The following is a 21,335-nucleotide window of genomic DNA, read 5'->3' as shown; positions in this document are numbered from 1 at the left end:
TCGATCGAGGATAATAGATAGCTGTTCTTTGGACATGCCATATTCAAATCTGTGAAATCTATACAGATCCACCAATTCATCTTTTTCGCTAAAACCACATTGATTATCCAATCAGGATAAGTTACTTTCTGAACGAAGTCAATCTTGAGCAACTTCTCCACTTCTTCAATTATTGCCTTTTGCCTTTTGGGGGCAAAATTCTTCTTCTTCTGCTTCACGGGCAGATAGGTCAGTTTGATATTCAGTCGATGCACCATCAATGTCGGGTCAATCCCCGACATATCCACTGGGATCCAAGGAATATGTCTACATTTTTTTGCAAAAAAGGTACAAGACGTGACTTTATTTTCGGATCTAGTTTTGACCGAATCTGCACCGTGTGATCTCAATTCCCATCATTTAATAGGATCATTTCAAGGTCTTCCACTGGTGTCCCCCACTCCTCGATCAGCTCGTCGCGGGTGTCCAGTATGTCGACAGGATAGATCTCAGGTTGTTGGGTGCCTCAGAGTGCAATAGCATAATATTGGTGTGCTAGGGCCTGATCTCCTCGAACCTCGCCAACTCCCCGATGGGTCGAAAACTTCATCAGGAGGTGATAGATGGATACCACCACTCGGAGGGCATTGAGCTCAGGACGTCCTATAATGGCATTATAGGTGGAGGGCACCCGAGCCATCAGAAAATCAACTTGAGCCATCGATCATCGAGGAGTTCGGTCAGCAATCACGAGCAACGTGATGACCCTTTCAACAGACACAACATCACCTGTGAACCCTTCAAAGGGGGCATCCAGCCATCCGAAACATTCAAAAGAGAAGAGATCCCCATTTTAGAGAAAGCATCATAAAATAACACGTCTGCCAAATTTTCATTATCTATCAAGACACGACGTACATCGTAATTTTCTATATTGAGAGTTATAACCACCGTATCATTGTGCGGGAACTGAATTCTCTAAGCATCTTCTTCAATGAAGGTAATGGACTCTTCAATCCTCTGCTTCTCGGATGATTCGGCATCTTCCTCGACTTCGGCCCAATGTCCCTTGACTATCATATGGATGATGCTAGCCAGGGGTCGATCCTTTGAGGGTTCTTGCCACTGCTCCAGCTACGGAAGCTCCCTTCGACGCTCATCGTGCTGCTCCAGGAGTCGCCTGATGAATCGATCTAGACGTCCGCACCGAATGAGATCTTCAATCTCTTCTCGAAGTTGAACACAGTCTTCGGTATCATGGCCATTGTCACGATGATAAAGGTAAAACTTGTTTACATTCCGACGGAGCGGATCTGTCTTCATTTTTGCAATTTGACGGATCTATCCACGCACCTCCATAAGGACTTGGGTTCGGGGGACACTCAGAGGAGTATAATTTGTGAACTTTCTTGGTGGGGATGGGCATCGTCTCTCAATGAGACTTGGCTGTTGATGACCTCTTGGGGGAGTTTGGGATCTGTGACACCTTTGAGGGGATTGGATGCATTGCTAGTTTCTTCTTCGACTTTCCTCCTATCGAGGCTTCTCAAGTTCGTCTTTTCTTTCTTTCCTGATGCCAGTTCTCATTACGGACTCATCTTCAAATGCCTCATCTGCCTGCACATACTTTTCAGCTCGGGCCAGCATCTCAGTGAAGTCATAAGGGTAAGACTTCTCCGATGAGTACTAGAGTATATTCTTCAAAAATCCATCCGTTAAGGTGGTCATTACGGCCGACTGATCCATATCGCGCACTTCCAATACGACTGCATTGAAATGGCTAAGATAAGATCAGAGTGACTCTCATTCTTTTTGTTTGATGTTGATCAGGGAGTCCGATTCCTTCCTTTGCCTTCTGTTGCTAACAAAATGAGTCACAAAAAAGTGACCCATTTGATCAAAGGAGCAAATTGTCTGGGGCTTCAGACTGAAATACCAATGTCGAGCAACACCTTTCAGGGTGGAAGGGAAGGCCCTATAGAGGATGGCATCGATGGCCCCATGGAGGAGCATTACCGTTTTAAAACTCTTTAGATGGTCCATAGGGTTAGTCGATCCATCATAGTTCTCAAGTTAAGGAGTCTTAAAATGATGTGGGAGCGGTTCACTCATGATCTTGATGATGAAAGGAGGATCGGTGTTGGAGCCATCATTCCTTGCTAGGGCTCATTCTGGAGAGCTTCAATCATCTGATTCATATCTCAAAGTCTATGAACGATCTCTACATCCCTGGTGGTGAAGGCTTCAGAGCAGGGTGAACAAGATCGGCCCGTAGTGGGATCATATTCCAAGCGGGGGCTTGAAGGCCATCGAGTCCTACGCTCAGAATCTTTTCGGTGACTTTGACAATTTTGCCCTTGCGGGGGAATCTGAAGGCACTCAGGTGGAGGAGCATCTAGCAGTGCTGAGTTGTTCTGCTGCATCACCTACACCACCGTAGTTAAATCTCAAACCTGCTGAATCGCAAGTTGAATTGATCTATGCCGACTGCCGCTCCAAGTTAAGAAAGAGGAGGCAGAGCCTTCAAAGGTGATGTTTGAATTGGTTGATTAGTTGGATTTTTCACTGGATGAGAGTTGACGGTGTTCGACCGATGGGAAGATGTCCCCTTGCACGACGTTATGGTGAATTCTCTCTTCCTTCTCAAAATGGGTCTGGGTCCTTCTTCTAGCACCAAATTTGTTGTGCTAGATTTCTGACTTGACTGTTGGAGGGTCTCCATCGTAGTCGATTCTGATCGGGACTTGTTTTGCAGGAAGTGTTCTTCCGGTGGCTCCAACCTGCTTTGGTGGTGGTTGGGAATCTTCCGCAACAATCACATTACAATAAATTTTAGATCAAGCCAATAGATGACATTGTTGTTGATTGAGCTTAGAAGCACCTTAGGCCTGGGCAAACCATAACATTACTCGATTCACAAGGAGAAGTCTATGCCTAGTTGAATACAATCTAAGTGCAAAACCATGAAATCTATATCAAAAGCAAAATAAAAAACCCTAAATCTTAGCTTATCGATGGACCTCATTGCATCTAAGGTCGACAAAATATGATCTGACCCACCTATCCGACCTGTGTTCGGTCCATCATAAATATGTTTGGATTTAGACTAAATAGGTTCGGATCATAAACAGATCGACCTATTTAACCCATTTAATATTTTGATCGGATTTGAGTTTCAGATATCTGATTTGTTTAACCTATTTAATATTCAAATAAGGTTGAATTAGATAATCTATTTAATCTATTTAACTCATTTAACCTATTTTAGATCTGCTTAATTTATTTATGACCCATAAGCTAACCTACCAATCTGTTTAATCTATTTAATCTATTAAAAATCTATTTAATCTATTTAACCTATTTAATCTACCTTGATCCATTAAATAAATGGGTTGAGTGTATCAAATCGGATTATCTATTTAATAAATAGATCGGATTCATATATGATTTTTGATCTATTTAATAAATAGTTCAGATTCAGATTGATAATTTTTTGATCCGATCTGTATCGATTCGATCTATATCCGATCCAATTACCATCCTCAATTGCATCTAAACTAGTGTAAAGAACATAACCATGGTCCCTTTGGCCCGTCCATGCGTATCCAGCTGTGCTAGCCAAAGGAAAAGATACCTAGCACTTGATGTGGTGGTGGCCCAAACCTTGTCCCAACCCTTTCCCCGCTGCCACCCGATGGTTCCCCATCACCCCATTCATCCTTCCACTCGACGCAAAGAAGGCTTTTTTCCTTCCCTTTTACCCCTACCGGAGATTTCTCCATCTAAAATTACCACAGCCGTTGCATTATTTCCTAGTAATCCTGTCTCTTACACTGCAGCGTCGGGTGTACCCGTTATTCTTGTTAATTAACCATGGCACAATCTTTTAGTCCAGCCACGTCAGCTATGAATATGATATTCTCCCTGGGAATGCCCATGGTTTAGTTTAGTTTAAGTGCTCCGTAAGGTTCACCATATATTCCCCCTTCACTGTTATTATATACTTTATTTCCTTTTTTTTAATCTCTGACGGCGTGAGAGGGTGGGAGGAGATAGAGAGAAAGGCTTGGGGGGGAGGACGAGCGAGTGAGTGAGCAAGCGCTGGTTCCCGAGTACGGCGACGGAGGGCGGCGAGGAAGCGGGAGATCGTTCGGAGGGAGAGTGACGGCCGTTGGATCGGATCTTGGCGGCGGATCGGATGGCGGAGGAAGACGGGCGGAGCGAGAGCAGCAATTACACGTCGGAGGACGAGGGCACCGAGGACTACCGGCGGGGTGGTTATCATGCCGTCCGTGTCGGCGATTCCTTCAAGCAGGGGGCCTACGTTGTCCAGTCGAAGCTCGGTTGGGGCCACTTCTCTACCGTCTGGCTCGCCTGGGACACCGTCCACTCCGTAAGATCCCTAAAACCCTCGGTTTATTTCCGTAGAGGCTGAATCCGTCGCTTCTTTTTTTGTTTTTTGTTTTTTTTGATACCACAGTCTTAGTGATCGGATCTTTTCCCCGAAAGAAAAGAATGCCCTTTTTGTTTTCGTTTTAAATCTTTTTTCTGAAACGTCGAACAAGAAATGACTTCAAGATTTGTTCTTGTTTCGATCTTTTATCTCTTTTCTATAAGAACTGTCGAGAATTGATGAAAAGAAGGAAATCCATTTGTTTCCTTGCCCAAGAATTTGAGGAAATGGATTAAAAAAAAAAATTCAATCCTGATTCACGGCTGCAGCTCATTTTTATTTGGCATCTAATTTACTTGAAAAAGACATGATCTTTCTTCCTGGAAAAAGTAAAACCTATCTCATATGCTGGTTACACATGGAAGAAATAGCATCAAGAATCTGGATTTGCTTGGATGTTGCAGCGGTATGTAGCACTGAAGGTGCAGAAAAGTGCGCAGCACTACACGGAGGCAGCAATGGATGAAATAAAGATCCTGAAACAGATTGCTGAGGGGGACCCGGATGACAAGCGGTGTGTTGTGAAGCTGCTTGATCACTTCAAGCATTCGGGACCTAATGGGCACCATGTGTGCATGGTGTTTGAGTTTCTCGGGGATAACCTCCTCACCCTCATTAAGTACACTGACTACCGGGGTGTTCACCTTTCCATGGTGAAAGAGATCTGCCACCATGTTCTTGTGGGTCTTGACTACCTCCACCGTGATCTGCAAATCATCCACACTGACCTCAAGCCTGAGAACATTCTCCTGGTATCCAGCATTGACCCTGCCAAAGACCCACGTCGGTCTGGCATTCCTCCCTTTATCCCTGCCATCAAGTCTGAGGACCGGTTACCTGAGTCTCCTGCCCCTGTCAATGGGGACCTTACTCGGAATCAGAAGAAGAAGATCAAGCGGAAAGCAAAGCGAGCAGCTGCTGCCACATCGGGGAGTGCCGTGGCCCCAGCTTCTGTGAATGCTGATGGGCCACAGGATTCATCTGCGCCTGCTGATGATGGTGATGGTAGTGTTGAAGTGAACAATGGGGCATTTCATGCACATAGGAGGGGGAGCAGGAACACAAGGAAGAGGCTGGCCATGGAGGCTGACTTACGGTGCAAGCTGGTGGACTTTGGGAATGCTTGTTGGACGTATAAGCAGTTCACAAGTGATATACAGACAAGGCAGTATCGCTGCCCTGAGGTGCTTCTTGGGTCCAAGTATTCGACACCTGCCGATATGTGGTCGTTTGCCTGCATTTGCTTTGAGCTTGCGACAGGGGATGTGCTTTTTGATCCACATAGTGGGGACAATTTCGATCGGGATGAGGTAAACGACATGAAATTGTTACTTTTACAGTTTTTCCTTTTCCTTCTTTATTTATTTATTTTTCTAATTAATGGTGTTAAATCATATTCGATACTCATGAAATTTTATGATGCTTAAATTAACTACCTAGAAACTGCTTGCCTGCCAATTCTGATACCTTAAGATTTATTTTTTCTAGTCAATATTGTTAAGATACTCATAAAATTTGATGGTGTTTAAACAATACTACTCAGAAACTGCTTGCCTGTCAATTCTGATACCTTAAGTACCTTTGCCTGTACTCACAGTTCCGTTAAATCTTTCTTAAGCATGGTGGAATAACATGTATGAAAATAGATTTTTGTTGTTCATATTGCCCCCTTTTATCTACTATGAAATAAATTGCATAATATGTGCAACCCAAACCGGAAACAACCCAGGCAACTTATCTTTCTGTTGCCAAGATTGTCTATGTTAAATGGTGGTGGCAGTATGGTGATATGGACACATATTTGTAGATAATGGTAATGAAGTTTCTTCTAGGCTTTATTTTCTGTTATTGTGTGACACATGCAATTTTTGGTAGGAGCAGCTATATCGTGTACCTGTGGTTGTCATATTATAATGAGGCAAAATAAGTTCCAAAACAAAACTTTGTCGACCTACAATTTAACTGTGGCCTTTTTTGCATGTATTGTCACTACATTATTCCTGCCAATAAGTGCGATATAACTTTATTTTCCTATACTCCTGGAATATCAAGAACATATATAAATATAAAGTAGCCTTGAAAAGGTTTTCTGCTATGAGATGCATTTCTGGTATCTTCAAACAGAGGCAAGATCATACAGAACCCTGTGACTAGTTCAGAATATTTTATAATTCAATCTTGAGAGTGTAAATTCAACAAAACCTATCTCTCTCTCTTTTTAGTGTTTCTGGGGAAACTTCATTAGCAAACGAACGTTGCTTCTCTGTTTTTCGCAGAAGCGGGCAATGGGAAAATCTGAAAACTTATATAAATGGGAAAGTAAATGGTTTATCATAAAATACTTGTTTATTATTAAGCTGGATCACATATCGGATGTTGTGAAGGCTAGTTTATCAAACAAAAGACATATTTAATTCATTTGTACTTAAAGATGGAAACTTAAAAGCCTTTATCCATGATTTAGTTGTCTCATGTAGTTTCAAATCAAATTTCTGTCATCATATGCATATTTCATGGTTGAGACATGTTTTAGTTTTTTGCATTGCTTCTTTTGCTTGTTTGTAGTCTAAACAAATTTGCATGTGAATAGGTGTCTTGTTTTCATCTCAGATGCATTATAACATTGATAACTTACTTTATAGGATGTGAGATCTGAAACTGTATGTCGCTTTGATATCCTTTACTACCTTGTGAAATTGAAAGTCTGTGAATCTCATTGTTATAACCACTGCGAAAGGTTTATATATTGAAATGTTTTTCTGTATCCTTCCAGTTCTCCCTTTTTCTATTACTGGAAATTGCAGGTTGTTTCCTCCTAGTCATATATGTCTACAATTAATATCTTGTCAAATAGGATTTATTTCCATTTTCCTTCTGACACTCTCTGGTCTTAGGTTGCCAAAAGACTACTAGCTGTGTGAAAACACTCATTCACATCACTATCTTTTTAAATCTAATTTTCCAAATATTTGGCAAGGAAATTTAATAATTTGACATTATATCTCCAAACAAAAAGTCTACTGGAATTTGAAATTTCTTTTTCCTCTCCTTAAGTAAGTTGTTCACCATAAAAGTTCTCTCTCCTTGACTCCATGGTCAGCATCGTAATTTCTATTCTTTTTTTTTTGAGGAAGTATTTTCTAATATGCTTTGTGCCCCTTGTTTTTACCATACATGGATGTTACCTTAATTCGCTTGCTAAATTTCTCTTGGCATGGCTAAAGGGATTCTATTAAGGATTCTACAATTGCCTATGACTGATTATCTCCACTTGTTCTCTAAACGTTCATTCAGTATGCTATATGCTACTCTGTTTTTTTTTTCTTTTCAATAGTTAATTCCAATAAAATTTGAAATATTAAATTGGGAGATCTGGCAACCAATAAGTCTAAATATGTAGACTTTGTGTGCATCAATGGATCATAATAGAGCAATTGCCCCTTTCGTTCATCTTCCCTTTCACAATTCTCTCCATTTGTTGCTTCGCAGAAATAATATAGAAAATTGTTTAAGAGAGAGGTGCTTAGAGTTGAACACGGGCCAGGTGGCCTGCTCAGCCCAGCTCGAAATAATAGTGACCTTGGGCACTAAAAATAGGCCCATGGGATGGGCCTAGGTAAAAAAGTAGGTCCGATCTAAAAATCAGGCCGAGCTTGGGAAAATTGGCTCGACCAGCCAGCCCCACATTATATATATGTATATATTTTATGTGTTAATTATATTAATTAATTATATATTATAATGAAAATTATATTGGACCTAGCCTATAACAGTGGGGGGAAAGAGGAAATCGAACTGATGGGCAGTTGGGGATTGGCTCTTCAAGATTGGGCTACGCTTGGGCAAAAATGTGAGCTTGATTTTCGAGCTGGGCCATATCTGGGTACAAACATCGGGCCTAACTTCTATTGTAGAGCCTGGCCTGGTGTTTGATCAGCTCTAGAGGCCATGTAATATGATGACAAGCATTCTGCAGGGGCTAAAAACTTCTTAGTTATTGTGCTTCTCATTTCTTTGTACCAACTACCAACTCTGGTCTCAATTTTTTCCATGTTATAGGGCCACCTCGAAGTAACTTTGACCTAGAAGGTAGTTATTCATCACCGTTATGAATTACCAAACACTAAAGATAATTTTAGAACAAGTAAGGAGCATTGTTTTATAGCTAGAGTTAACACTAGCCCCTTTATAGAGGGTTTTCATTTTTAATTAAATTTTTTAAGCTTTTAATATTTCAAGCTATCAGCATGTCTTAGTATTGCTTGAGGAGTAGCTGTTGATATCCCCTTTTATGGAGAATCATGACTCATGAAAACCAGATGTATGGAATAAATAGTAAACATTGATTTCTTGTATGTTGTGGTGGTTAGAAAGGTGAAATAGTCTATTTATTTGAAGAAGGGTGGCAATCTCGCATTACGCTTTTGCTGATTTGTAAAAGGCAGCAATCCTAATTATGTGCTGTTTATAATGCTGTACATTCAAGTTTATAATATGAACATGCAATCAACTTTTTATAGTTTTATAAGAAAATCCTAGAAATTGCAAGACCAACAATTAAAACTTAGGTCATCATAGAATCGATAAGTGGAACATTCCTCATCAGCATTTAGAATCATGACAATTTGCACATCATTTTTGAAGGAGAAACATGTTAAAATTTCAAGTGATCTTGGTTTTTCAAGATCTAAAAAAGATTTTCACCTCCTTAGATGATCCTTTTGCTGATGTCAACATTGTGCAGTTATCGGCTTAGGATAGTCAAAGAGAAAAAGCTTTCAATAAATAATTCTGGGAATAAGAGAGGGAATAAGTCATATTTTCCATCAATGTTAAATCTCTAAAGGCATTATTCCTCCCTTAGAAGTCTCATCTTATACTTTAGCAAGACTTGGTTGGTCCTAGACCTATGAGTCCTTACGACCAGGAGTGCAACAAACTAATGTTTTGATGCATGTTGGCTTAATTTTTTGTTTTGGAGGATCTACAAGGATTGTTGGATTTTTTGAGGTCATAGCCCAGGTTATTTGTTACTTTGTTGTTGTTTGTTTTTTTTTTTAATATAATGTTATACCGTGTGAAGCTTTTAAGCAAGGTTTGTCAAACCGGAACCAAGGCTTGTATTAGTTGGTGACTGGCACGGTATAGTACGGACCTGTATCGTGCCATTTCAAAGTGTATAGAACTTTTTTTTTTGCTGATTTCAAAAGTGAAGTCGACAAACCATTGCCTAATTTCAATTTTTTGCTGATTTTGAATTGAAAACAGTAAAAAAAGTAGGATTTCCTTATTTCGAAATGAAACAGGGGCAACCACTGTCGACGGGCGGAGATGGCATTTGAGCTCCCCCCCCTTTGAAATAGTGGCAGCCCCTTTGACGAGCCGAGAGGGCTAAGCCCTCTCTCTATTAGCTTCTCTCTATCTCCCCTTCCTCTTCCCCTCTCTCTCCCCCTCCTTTCCTCCCTCTCACTCTCCCTCCCTCTCCCTCTCTTCCTCTCTCTCCTCTCCCTCTCCCTTCATACGCCTGACAGTACTTATTCTTCGAATGGATGCCTCGAACCATGCTGGTAATTGATCGGTTTGGTTCGGTATGCACCAAACCGGCCGGTTCAACATAGTTTAGCAGATCTTGCTTTTAAGTTTTGCTCCGAGAATCCTTTCTCATCAAGGCATGTTATGTGCAAATCGTATGGATTTTTAGTAGCATGCCATGTAACTTACATCCCTGTATTGAGTCATGCACAAATGATAGGGGATAAGTGTTATATGATCTTGAATATAATTTGAGGGCAAGTTGGTCTTTGTTGGTTAAGGGTAAAGATGTAAAGCTGTATTTAAAGATAGATATATGGGTTTGTCTTGTCTTGTATTTTGCAAGTACAGAAGTACTTTCTGTTGAGGCATCTGTATGATGCAGTGAGATGTGTAGTTTTGCACAAGTACCACTTGTAAAGCAATGTAGAGTTGCTGCATATAGCAGCATATATAAAGTTATCAATGAATTTGTATATGGAACCTAGCTTGACCAGTTTAACTGTGTCTGTTGTTTGTTGGAGGGTCCAAAATAGGCCTATCTGCCAGAAGGTACTTATTTGTAATTTGAGGTCTAATCTACTAGTTGGAGGAAGCAAGGATGAAATCAAAATTCGGTGATGTGAGGTGGGTTCTCTTTTTTCTGGTCTTTCTATTTCAGTCTTTGAAATAAATGATTTTTTTCCTATAAATAGCTGGCTTTTTTGGAATCTGTTGATCTGTAGATTTTTCAGCAGCAAATGCATGGGGTCTAAACACGAATCATTTTTTAGGTGTCAAATGGTTTTACCCTGAATTTTCTCATTTTCTTGAGAAAAAAAATTTGCAAATATATTACCTAATCTATTGTAACATGATGAGGTTCCGTTTGTTGTCATTAACAAAAGCATTCCTGCAACTCCAGTAAAAATGTGCTACTTGGGACACAGATGTGCTTGGTAATCTTCAACAAAATTTGCTACTCACATAAGCAGCTTTAGGAAAAGTTAGAAAATCTTGTTTTTGGCTTGTGCATGTAGAAAGCACCAACTGTATTCCCATAAAAATATTAGTTACCTCCCTTAAGAGTAGTCATATTGCAGGTGCACATGAATTAGGTAAACTTAAGTTTAATCTTCTCATATGGATACAACACAAACCAAACATATGGTCTTTTTCTTTTCTTTTTTTTTTTATTTAATTTCTTAACTTATTCTCACGAGAGATTGATTAATGTCTGTTAAAATTAGACCTACTCTGTTGAAACCAGATACATTTAAAGCAAATAATTTCACATGTTGCATTACCTTATGCTGGATAGGTGAAAATGTTTTTCTTTCTAAGGTACTTCAATTAAAGCTTATCATGGAAGAGTCTTCTGAAAAGGAAGAAGCAGTACCAAAATGTTCTAAGGCTGGACCCAACTCACGTATCACATCTATATACATACAAACACTAATACAAAATAAGTATCATCATTTGTAGAATTTAATATCAGCATGTAAACGACAATTACAATATTAAAAACTAGAGTCCCGCGTGCATGCCTTTTGAAAAAAATAATTTATGGGGATCGAGCTGGGGCAAGGAGATATGCAGGGGGTTACATGTTGGGGCCCAGATTGGGGCATGGGATACAGAGGAATGGGAAAATTAAAGAGGTGTGGCTTCATGCTCTGGACCTGGCCCATGAGGCTGGCCTCAGAGAATTTGCCATTATATATAGAGATTAACAAGCATGATAGAAAGATGAGAACAGCACAAACAGATGAGCTTATGCATGCAAAATCTGACATAAACAGCACTCATTTTCTGCATATTCACTGAACATGAAACGTTAGCAACATAGAAAGTTAATGTGGAAGTCCATATGCGATATTATTTACAAAATGCTATCTGTCCTCTAATCACCATTTTTAGTTAACTTGATGAAGAAGATAGAAAGAAGGTTGTAAATACATGGGCAAGGGATAGGAAGAATTCATTTTATAATTTCCATTAATATTTCTGTTTTAGCACTCTTAAAAGAGGTTACAAGTACATTGGTGGAGTTCAATTTCTATGGATGCTTCTACTCTAGCGCTCTAATAACTCGAATTGAAGCATTTGGAATTGAAGGCTATCGGTTAGTAAGATGTACTTTGATGGATATAGGTTTATCTAAGATAAAATGGTAAAAGAAAAAATGAAAGAAAGTTCAACATATGAAGTTGTTAATTGCTTTACATCATGCTTGAATTAAAGCATTCAAGTATAATTTATAATATGTTATAATTGTCAAAGTCAAGGCCCTTGGTTTGAATGACCAATGTTGTTGCTTGGACAATCACTTCGTAAGTCTCCCACGATCCATTTATCCCTTTTACTTGATGTCCGTGTTATGCAACTCCTTAGTGACCAGTACCAGCCTCTTTTATTTTTATTTTTGGATTCTCTTTAAGTCTTGGAAACCAACAACTTACATTTAATATCTCTATCAACCTTGTGGTTGAAGATTCTCTGTTCCCAATCAAGAAGGGATATGCCTTACAGTAAGCTTGTGGTTGATTTTGTTTTTCTAAAATGAATGACAATGACTTCTGCTGCCTTTAAAGCATGTCTAGAACTAAAAATGTGTTACCATCAAGAAAACTACTAGGTAGGAATTTTTCTGTAATTTTACATAGAATAGCAGTTTTGCTGCCTAACTAGTATGCAAGTTTGCATAGCACTGAATGTTAGAGTGCATATCATTTATGGAAATAAGCATGCACATCACAAGTTACACAAAAATAAGTATTTCCGATTTGTTCTATTCAATAGGCAACCGTGAAGATCAGGAATCATTTCAAGCTATCTTAAGTGTTTGTCATGTTGAACATATATGTAAGCAAATAAGGGATTTAATTTGAGATCATGAAGATTAGGAAATAAGAGATTTACCTCGAAACTATTTCATTGAATAAATTTTGTTCTCTCTGAATTAAGGATCATCGGCTTGAAATCGGATCCCTTGTCGATCAGCCGATGGTACGAGTCAGTATGCCTTCGTATCAGGCCTGAATTGACATGAAAACGAGGGATGAACTGGGAAGAAAAAGAGAGAGAAAGAGAGGGGGGAGGGGAGGAAAGAGAGGTCGGCGGTGGTCGCCGAAGGGCCGCGGAAGCCTCTTGGGCTTCACAGCCCTCCGCGAGAGGAAATGAGAGCAGAGAGACATAGAGAGAGAGAGGGGAAGGGAGAAAAGAGGAGTGAGAGGAAGGTGGCGGCGACACTGTCCGAGGGCTGTTGGATAGACGTCATGATCATCGAACGGTTTAAATCTGCCCTGTGGTTGTTGTGGGTTCGAAACAAGGGTGATGTCCCAGTTTCATTGCGTTCTTTTTTTTTTTTTAAATACGATAAATAGTGAAGTCGGCAATGGATTTGCTAGCAAATCCATTGAAATAGGGGAATGCCCCAGTTTCGAATCCATGGCGATGCGGGGCAGATTTGAGCCATCCGGTGGCCTCCCTGTTGTCTTCCCCTTACTCCTCTTCTCTTCCTTTCCCTCTCTTTCTATCTCTCTCTCTCCTCGTATCTTGTGGAGGATCGTGGAGTCTTGGAGGCCTCGACGGCCCTTTGGCAGCCTCTGCGGGCCACTGCTGGTCTTTTTCTCTCCTACTCTTTCCTTCCTTTGCCTTTCTCTCTTTCTCTCGTTCCTTCTCCCTTGCTCTGATTTCGCCAGTGTTCTGAATCGATTGCTCGAGCCGCACCGGTTAGCTGCTGAATTTTGACATGCATAATATAAAAAGAGTAAAAAACATTACAATAGTTAGAACCAACTCTCCATGCATTATGCTGTATAGATTTGTTGGCAGAGAAATGGTTTAATGGTCTATGGATTGGCATTTGTGACATGAAATTCAATAAATGAGCAAAGATCCTAACATTTCCGTGTTCTCCTAAAATCTAGCTCTGCACATGTATTTCAATAATGAAGTGCATATCTAGTTCAATCCCAGTATGTCATTAGAGATCTGAGCATGTTTTTGTGGTGAGAGTTCTTGGGTTGATAGGATCTGAGGAAGCATGTAGGTGAGGCGAAGCCTGTGGTATCACCGCTATTCTTGAAGGATATTAGAGAAAATGAGATTGTTGGAAGGGAAGAGATGCAGTCAGAGAGAGAATGTGGTTGCTGGTGTTTATAGAGGGGGGAAAAGGACTGCCTGCCACTTTTTTTCATTTTAACCTTTCAGAAGAGTCTCTTAAAGAAGAGACAAAAAGATGATAGCAATCTTGTTTCTTGGGTGCTTCATTCTAGTTTCTTTCCTTGCAGCTTATTGGTAAGGATGGAAAGCAAGAGTGAGTTTTTGTGTGTGTGTCTTTTTTTTTTTTTTTTGGAGGGGGGGGGGGGTGTGGGGGAGGGGAAGTGAGTGGGTAGGGAGGGCTTGACATATTTTATGAGAGTCGAGTGGTTCAGGGATATCCAGAGGCATGGATAGCTTTGTGTATTGTTACTCATATAGTTTATTTTGCTCGAAATGCTAGTATAAATCAAAATTAATTCTTATGTCTTACCCAAATATATGCTAACATATAGATGTGTAAAGATATATTTCATATTACTAGTTTTCATTTGTCTAGCCATCAAAACATCCCCTTAGAGTTCTGAATTATTCAATTGTAAGTGAGCATTGGAGGTGATATATTTATGGGTGAAAATATGCTCAGTTAGGTATTGGTGTAAAGTGTTGACTACTTTTTGGAGCTATCTTTTAGCAGAGCCTGTGTTGCATGTTGTAATGGGTCATTGGCCTTGGTCAATCTTGTGGATGCTGAGTGAAATTTGAGAACATATATTTTTCTAGCAAAGAAATTATTTGAGGTTGTGGTTTTGGTTATGTCATCTCATGCATTAAATGCATGAAGAACACTAGCCTTTGTTCCATCAATCTCATATGGAAGCTTGGGTAGGAGGTGGACCAGGGTAAATTCTTGCTTGTATTAGAGCATGAGTTGAGAAACCCAAAATTTTCATAATATTTCTTAGGTAGGTACCCTGAAAAGAAGCATAAGAGGGAACAATCAACATAAGAAGCAATATTTTGAAACTTAGAGCGGATCAGCTGGTTCAATTGGTTTGACCAAGGTTTGGACATGTCTTCAGTCCGAGTTGTTTAGAATTCGAGAGTGGATAAAGACCAGCAAAAATAAGGAGAACGAGATGGACTGGTTGTACCAACCGGTCTAGTCTAACTTGTCCTTTATTTCTTTTTAAATTTCAACATGGTTTGGCTTATATCTGGACACCATTGACAACCATTCTTGTCTCGATTAAAACCCTCAGTTCCTCATTTGTAGATCCTCATTGCTCTACCTCACCTTCCCTTCTTAGATATGGGCCTCTTGAGCTCCATTATGGGTTCTCCTCCTTGGCCCGGTCAACAATGGTGCGCTGCTTTTGCCTCTTCTTGTTAGTCTGGATGGTCATGTTAGTGGCCTTGAGGATGGTCTCGGTGGTGAGGTCAGTCTTGTAGACCTTATACTCATTGAGATTGAGAGAGCTCCACAATGTCTTGTTTCTCCTGATGAGAGAGTAGTCGGAGTTGTGGTGGACAGAGTTAGGGACTTCTAGAGGCTTTTGGGGCTGGAGGAGGAGGCAATGGTGTCTTGAGAGCTTGAATAGGTTGTTGGGTGGAGACACTCAATTGACGTACTCGTGATTGTTGGTTGGGTAGATGAAATCGTCTTCAGAGATATCATTGTCGTGTAGATGAAATATACATATATATATATATATATATATATATATATATATATATATATATATATAGGGGATAATTTTGTTTTTTTATGGATTTTTTTTCTTTTTTTTATTTTTCCCATATTTTCACACTTTTTGAAAATAAAAAATATTTATGACATCAGTAATTTGTCATGCAGATGACACCTATTGGACAGGTCGGTTGAATTGGTTCGATCATGAACCGGCTAAGGTATTGACTTGTCGTCTGGTCTGGTTTTCAAAACAATGTAAAAAAGTGATAGAGCTCCAGGATGATGGTTACAATATCTATTGTTCCCTATCTTGCCTATGCTTATATAGTTGTTTTTATGACTGAACTAAAGTCTTGCTTCATGCTGATACTGCTTTTGCCGGACCATTTGCTTTACCTTTCTGAAGTGCATTTATCTCCTCCTTATGTTATCTTTCTCTTTATGGTTGAGGGTTATTGTTACCTCGTCACCCACTATTTTTTTGTTAGAGTTCAATCCACATGTTATCACCCAGTTGCTCACTAGGGACTGTATGTAAGGTGAATGCTCCGCAGAGATGCCCTAGCTGGATTAGTTTGCTTGAGTGATTATAAAAGTGATTCGAACAAATTTTCTTGAGCTAGCAATGGCAATTAATTGTTCACTTTGACACTTGCTATGTCAGTAGTTTGTACAGTATTCACTTAATGTAAATAATAAATATTTATTTTTGATTTTTTTGACCAATCTAGATGGTTGCCATATTTTCCACTGGTCAACAAGGTTAGCTGAATCACTACTAGAGGTAGGGCCAAGGGAAACCCTAACCCTAACCCTTGGAGCGAGAGAGAAGGGGAGAGGGAGGGAGTGAGGGAAATAGCAAGAGGGGGAGGACTTGCCGGAGAAGCAGAGGTACCATCGCAAGTGGCCGTTAGGGAGTAGGGTTGGTGGTGTTTGCAAGCAGTGGGGAGGAGACTCTCTCTCAAAATTGTGAGCGGAGGTGGAAGAATCATCTTGAGCAGGCATGTGAAGGGCTAGGGCTGTTTAATAAGTGTGAACTGAGGCCTTAACTTCAATAGTGTGAGGTAGGGGTTTAATAGCCTAAATTAGGGCATCTCGAGTTTACTGGCTGAACCCTTTCGGTCCTCAATTGGTTTGGTTCGGGACACCCGGAACCAACCAGTTCAGCATGGTCTGGCGAACCTTGCTTGCAATAGATAAACCAGTGGCTGCTAATGTTGGTTTTTTGACGTTTTGATCTTCTATATGATTTATTTAGGAAGAAGGTGTTGCATTGTGTTCTTTGTATTTCCAGTGCGTATTAGATATCTACTCTTATGGTAGGATGTCCGAACTACGAACCTGATATTTACCGGGCTTCATAAACTTCAATATGTGCCTCCAAACTCCAAACTCCAAACCTGATATGAAGCAGGTTCATTAAACATGCCTTTTGTATTGCATAATTGTTTGGGCTTGGGCTTGCAAACAAAATTTGCAGCACATCCAGATCAGAATAGAATCCATGCCGGACATTCCAAGTTATGCATGGAGTATACAAGGCCCCCAGGAAAGGAGCTGATAAGCTGGTCCTCTGGGCACAAACAACAGCAAATTTCCATCTTGTGGTGCCAGCATAGAAATTTTTATGCTAGGTTCATGCCATTATAGAAATTTCTGTGCAGACACTCATTCGACTGTCCTGCATCAATATTGCCTGTGAGCACATCCGCATGCACACAATTCCTTGAGTTGGATGACTGCAAGTTCTTATGCACTGGTTTAACAGAATTAACCTTCTCCTAAATTAGGAGGTATGTTTTTAGTGCTTTGTGCACTGGGCAAACCTGACATTCCAAGTTGCGCATGAAGTATACAAAGCCCCCAAGAGAGGAGCAGATAAGGTGCTCTCCCCTGAGCATGCATAACAACAAATTCTGCAAATTGTTCCATCTTGTGATGCCAGTATAGGAATTTCTATGCTAGTTTCATGTCATTATAGAATCATAGAAATTCCTGTGCAGACACTCATTCTACCGTCCTGCATCAATGTTGCCTGCAAGCACATCCCCATGTGACAATTCCTTCGGTTGGATGAGTGCATATTCTTATGCACAGATTCAGTAGAAATAACCTTCCCCTAAATTAAGAGGTTTGTTTTTGCTGCTTTGTCTGCTGGGCAAACCTGAGTCCTGACATTCCAAGTTACGCTTGAAGTATACAAAGCATCAAAGCCCCCTAGAGAGGAGCAGATAAGGTGCTCCCCTGAGCATACATAACAACAAATTCTGCAAATTGCTCCATCTTGTGATGTCAGCATAGGAATTTCTATGCTAGATTCATGTCATTATAGAATCATAGAAATTTCTGTGCAGACACTCATTCTACCATCCTGCATCAATGTTGCCTGCAAGCACATCCCTATGTGACAGTTCCTTCAGTTGGATGAGTGCATATTCTTATGCACAAGTTAGTGGAAATAACCTTCCCCTAAATTAAGAGGTTTGTTTTTTGCTGCTTTGTCTGCTGGGCAAACCTGAGTCCTGACATTCCAAGTTACGCTTGAAGTATACAAAGCATCAAAGCCCCTTAGAGAGGAGCAGATAAGGTGCTACCCTGAGCATACATAGCAACAAATTCTGCAAATTGCTCCATCTTGCATTGCCATATACGGAATTCTATGAGTTGGATGACTGTGTCATCTTATGCACAGGTCTAATAGAAATAACCTTCTCCTAAATTAAGAGGTATATTTTTGCTGCTTTTTACACTGGGTGGACCAGCTTTTTACTAATACATGGATATGTCATCTCCATTCTTCTAGGTTTTCTGACACTGCTGTGATTAGGATGATCTAGATTGACTGCTCTGATGTTGTAATAAGGGAGAAATCTTTGCTGCTAATACTTGAGCTATAATTGTTTATCCGTTACTTGTAATTTGCAGGATCACTTGGCACTGATGATGGAACTACTAGGTATGATGCCACGCAAGGTAAAGCCATCTCCCCCCAACTTAAGTTCGTCTCTGAAAGTTCTTTGGTTCCAATATTCACTCAATGCTTGTTGCTAGATTGCCTTGGGTGGCCGATACTCTCGTGAGTTCTTTAACAGGTATGGGGACTTGAGGCACATCCGCCGCCTGAAGTTTTGGCCCCTCCACAAAGTGCTCATCGAGAAGTATGATTTCAATGAACGAGATGCAAACGAAATGGCTGACTTCCTTGTCCCTATACTTGACTTCGTACCAGAAAAGCGGCCCACAGCTGCCCAATTGCTTCAGCACCCATGGATTGATGCAGGACCTTTACAGCGTGAGCCATGCTTGCCACCTGCTGATCAAAGAAAGCCATCGGATGATGGCATTTCCGAGAAGCAGAGGAAGGAGAAAGATGAAAGGGAGGAAATGGCAGTGGGCTTGGGGAATATTGCTATTGATGGAGCTTCAAAGCCGACCAAAGATCCTCAAATAAGAAGTAAACCAAGCAAGGCAAATGCTACAGCCTCTAGGTAGGTAGTCATTATGATATACGAGCTTTCCATCTTCAAAATTAGCTAGTTTTTTTGCCGGTGTGCATGTATTCTGGCTGGGAGAATGATAGTCCCTTCCAGTTTGAGATGTGTCAATGATGGGTGTAAAATGGATCGTTTAGGTGTTCTATTGGGTTGGAAACAGGGGCCGAAGTGGGTTTTTTTATTGGGATTTGATCCCTATTAGCTCGGATATTCTTCATTCTCTGTATGATGAGCTCCCATTTATTCAAATTTCTTTGGAATGAACTTGTGCAAATGCAACCATCTTGTTAATCTGGAAATTTTGAAATAATAGCTGGTTTACAAACTTTGATTTGATGGTTGAAATGGCTTTACAAACCGAAAAGCCGACTGATTGAGAGCTCAATTTCTTGTGTAGATGCTAACTTTGAGAAGCACTAGCATTCTAAAGAGGCATCAAATGGTTTTCAGTAGTATCGTACTTAAGTTCTGATTAGAATGAAGGCAATGATTATCTGTAACATTTGTAGTTCATGATCTACACGTCAACTGTGTTTATAGAATTTAAATAACAGGAATGACGTGATAAGTTTTTTGAAGGATTGGCATGACAAGTTACAGGTGCGAATCCTGATGGCAGGTCTTTTGGAAAATCCGAGACCAGGAATGAGTCTGTTTAAGTAGGCCAGGCTAGGGGATATTCGGCATGAGAGCCACCCTAGTTGCTTCCAGTTCCGCTAGCTACCTCTCTGCACCCACTTAAAAGAAGGCAAATCAAATGAATGGAGCACAATCCAAAAGAAGACATTGAGTGCTTCAAATGCTGGTAAATGGATAAATCTGCTTCGATTACTTCTAATTATGTTGAAATGAACGCATCATAACTTCTTGTTATGCTGAAACGAACACTTGCAGGTCTTTTGGAAAATCCGAGACCAGGAATGAGCGTGTTTAAGTAGGCCAGGCTAAGGGATATACGGCATGAGAGCCACCCTAGTTACTTCCAGTTCCGCCAGCTACCTCTCTGCACGCACTTAAAAGAAGGCAAATCAAATGAACGGATCACAATCCAAAAGAAGACATTGAGTGCTTCAAATGCTGGTAAATGGATAAATCTGCTTCGATTACTTCTAATTATGTTGAAATGAACGCATCATAACTTCTTGTTATGCTGAAACGAACATATTCAGCAATGGTGAGTCTGGTTGAGTTGATCATAAAGGCATCTTCAATCAGATACAATATTCTACCAAACCTGTGTTTGGATCAAGCATGAAGGTAATTCCAATCGGAGTAAGTTCTATCAAAGTACGAGCTTATGTAGACTGACAGCCTATGTCGATATCAACAAGATCATGAAAGCATATGCGAATTTTCTGCATATGGTTCTGTGATAATTAAACTAATTGAACCTTAACAAGACTGAGTTGAAATCCAGGTGTTAATTAAACTCATTGTTCCTGGCAATACTGAGGAGGTCAAGGAGCAGGAATACAATATAAAGGAGCAGGTATGCATTGGCTTCTATTAAATCATTTCTAGATATACTACACCCCTTGAATGTGTAATCAGTACTAACACAAGGTTCGGGTTCTAAATGATTCAAGACCAAGCGAGTTTAGATAAGAGATAAAAGACTTCATTGACAGGCTATATCACAGTATATGAATTACCAAAAAGAAAAGAAAAGAAAAGAAAAGCTATCAAGAAGGAACAAAAAAACAGGTAAATAACTAAAATCCAATGCAACTACAAGATATTAATAACTGTAATAGATATGGGACTTAGTGCCTTCCTTTCATATTTTCTCAGTGAGCTCAAAGAATATCATTAAATTGAATTCCAACTGCATACAGGTGACTTGTCCGAAACAGACGAATGGACGGATACAACTTCAAAAGCTTGGTAGTGAGCAAGTACAGTGCAAAAAACCCAATGACTGCTAAGAGACACTATGCGTGGCAGAGCAGCTATGCCGGAGAAAGACGCAGGCGAGTTTGGAGGCGAGCTTGATTTAGAGGGAAGTACGTAAGATGGAACAATCTGAACTATGAAGTTGATTGAAAGAGTAGTGCCTTACAAATCAATCGCATATATGATACGATGGGATATTTTTTATATTCTATCTTTCTAACTCATGTATTTGATATTAATTATTAATAAAATTAGATATTTTGTTTCA

The 21,335-nt window shown here is 40.1% G+C and overlaps 1 protein-coding gene across 12 annotated transcripts; it reads left to right on the top strand.

Annotated features, from left to right (window-relative positions):
* The first annotated feature begins 4,013 nt into the window (after positions 1–4,013).
* On the top strand, positions 4,014–21,335 carry LOC105042267 (uncharacterized). 12 transcript variants are annotated; one of them, XM_019849525.3, is made up of 9 exons: positions 4,014–4,372; positions 4,837–5,742; positions 18,606–18,653; positions 18,732–19,168; positions 19,794–19,979; positions 20,069–20,254; positions 20,344–20,431; positions 20,592–20,663; positions 21,010–21,335. In XM_019849525.3, the coding sequence occupies exons 1-5, from the start codon at positions 4,178–4,180 to the stop codon at positions 19,831–19,833; spliced, it is 1,626 nt and encodes a 541-aa protein (XP_019705084.1). In that variant the 5' UTR covers positions 4,014–4,177; the 3' UTR covers positions 19,834–19,979; positions 20,069–20,254; positions 20,344–20,431; positions 20,592–20,663; positions 21,010–21,335. The 12 variants fall into 12 exon arrangements, with proteins under 12 accessions (XP_019705084.1, XP_029119562.1, XP_073109688.1 ...); XM_029263729.2 differs by having other exon boundaries at positions 20,761–21,335; XM_073253587.1 differs by having other exon boundaries at positions 20,344–20,446; positions 20,761–21,335.

This window comes from Elaeis guineensis, chromosome 3 (genome assembly GCF_000442705.2).
Source record: "Elaeis guineensis isolate ETL-2024a chromosome 3, EG11, whole genome shotgun sequence".
Lineage (NCBI taxonomy): Eukaryota > Viridiplantae > Streptophyta > Magnoliopsida > Arecales > Arecaceae > Elaeis > Elaeis guineensis.
Note: the sequence above shows the minus strand (reverse complement) of the source record. Positions and strands in the feature narration are given on the sequence as shown.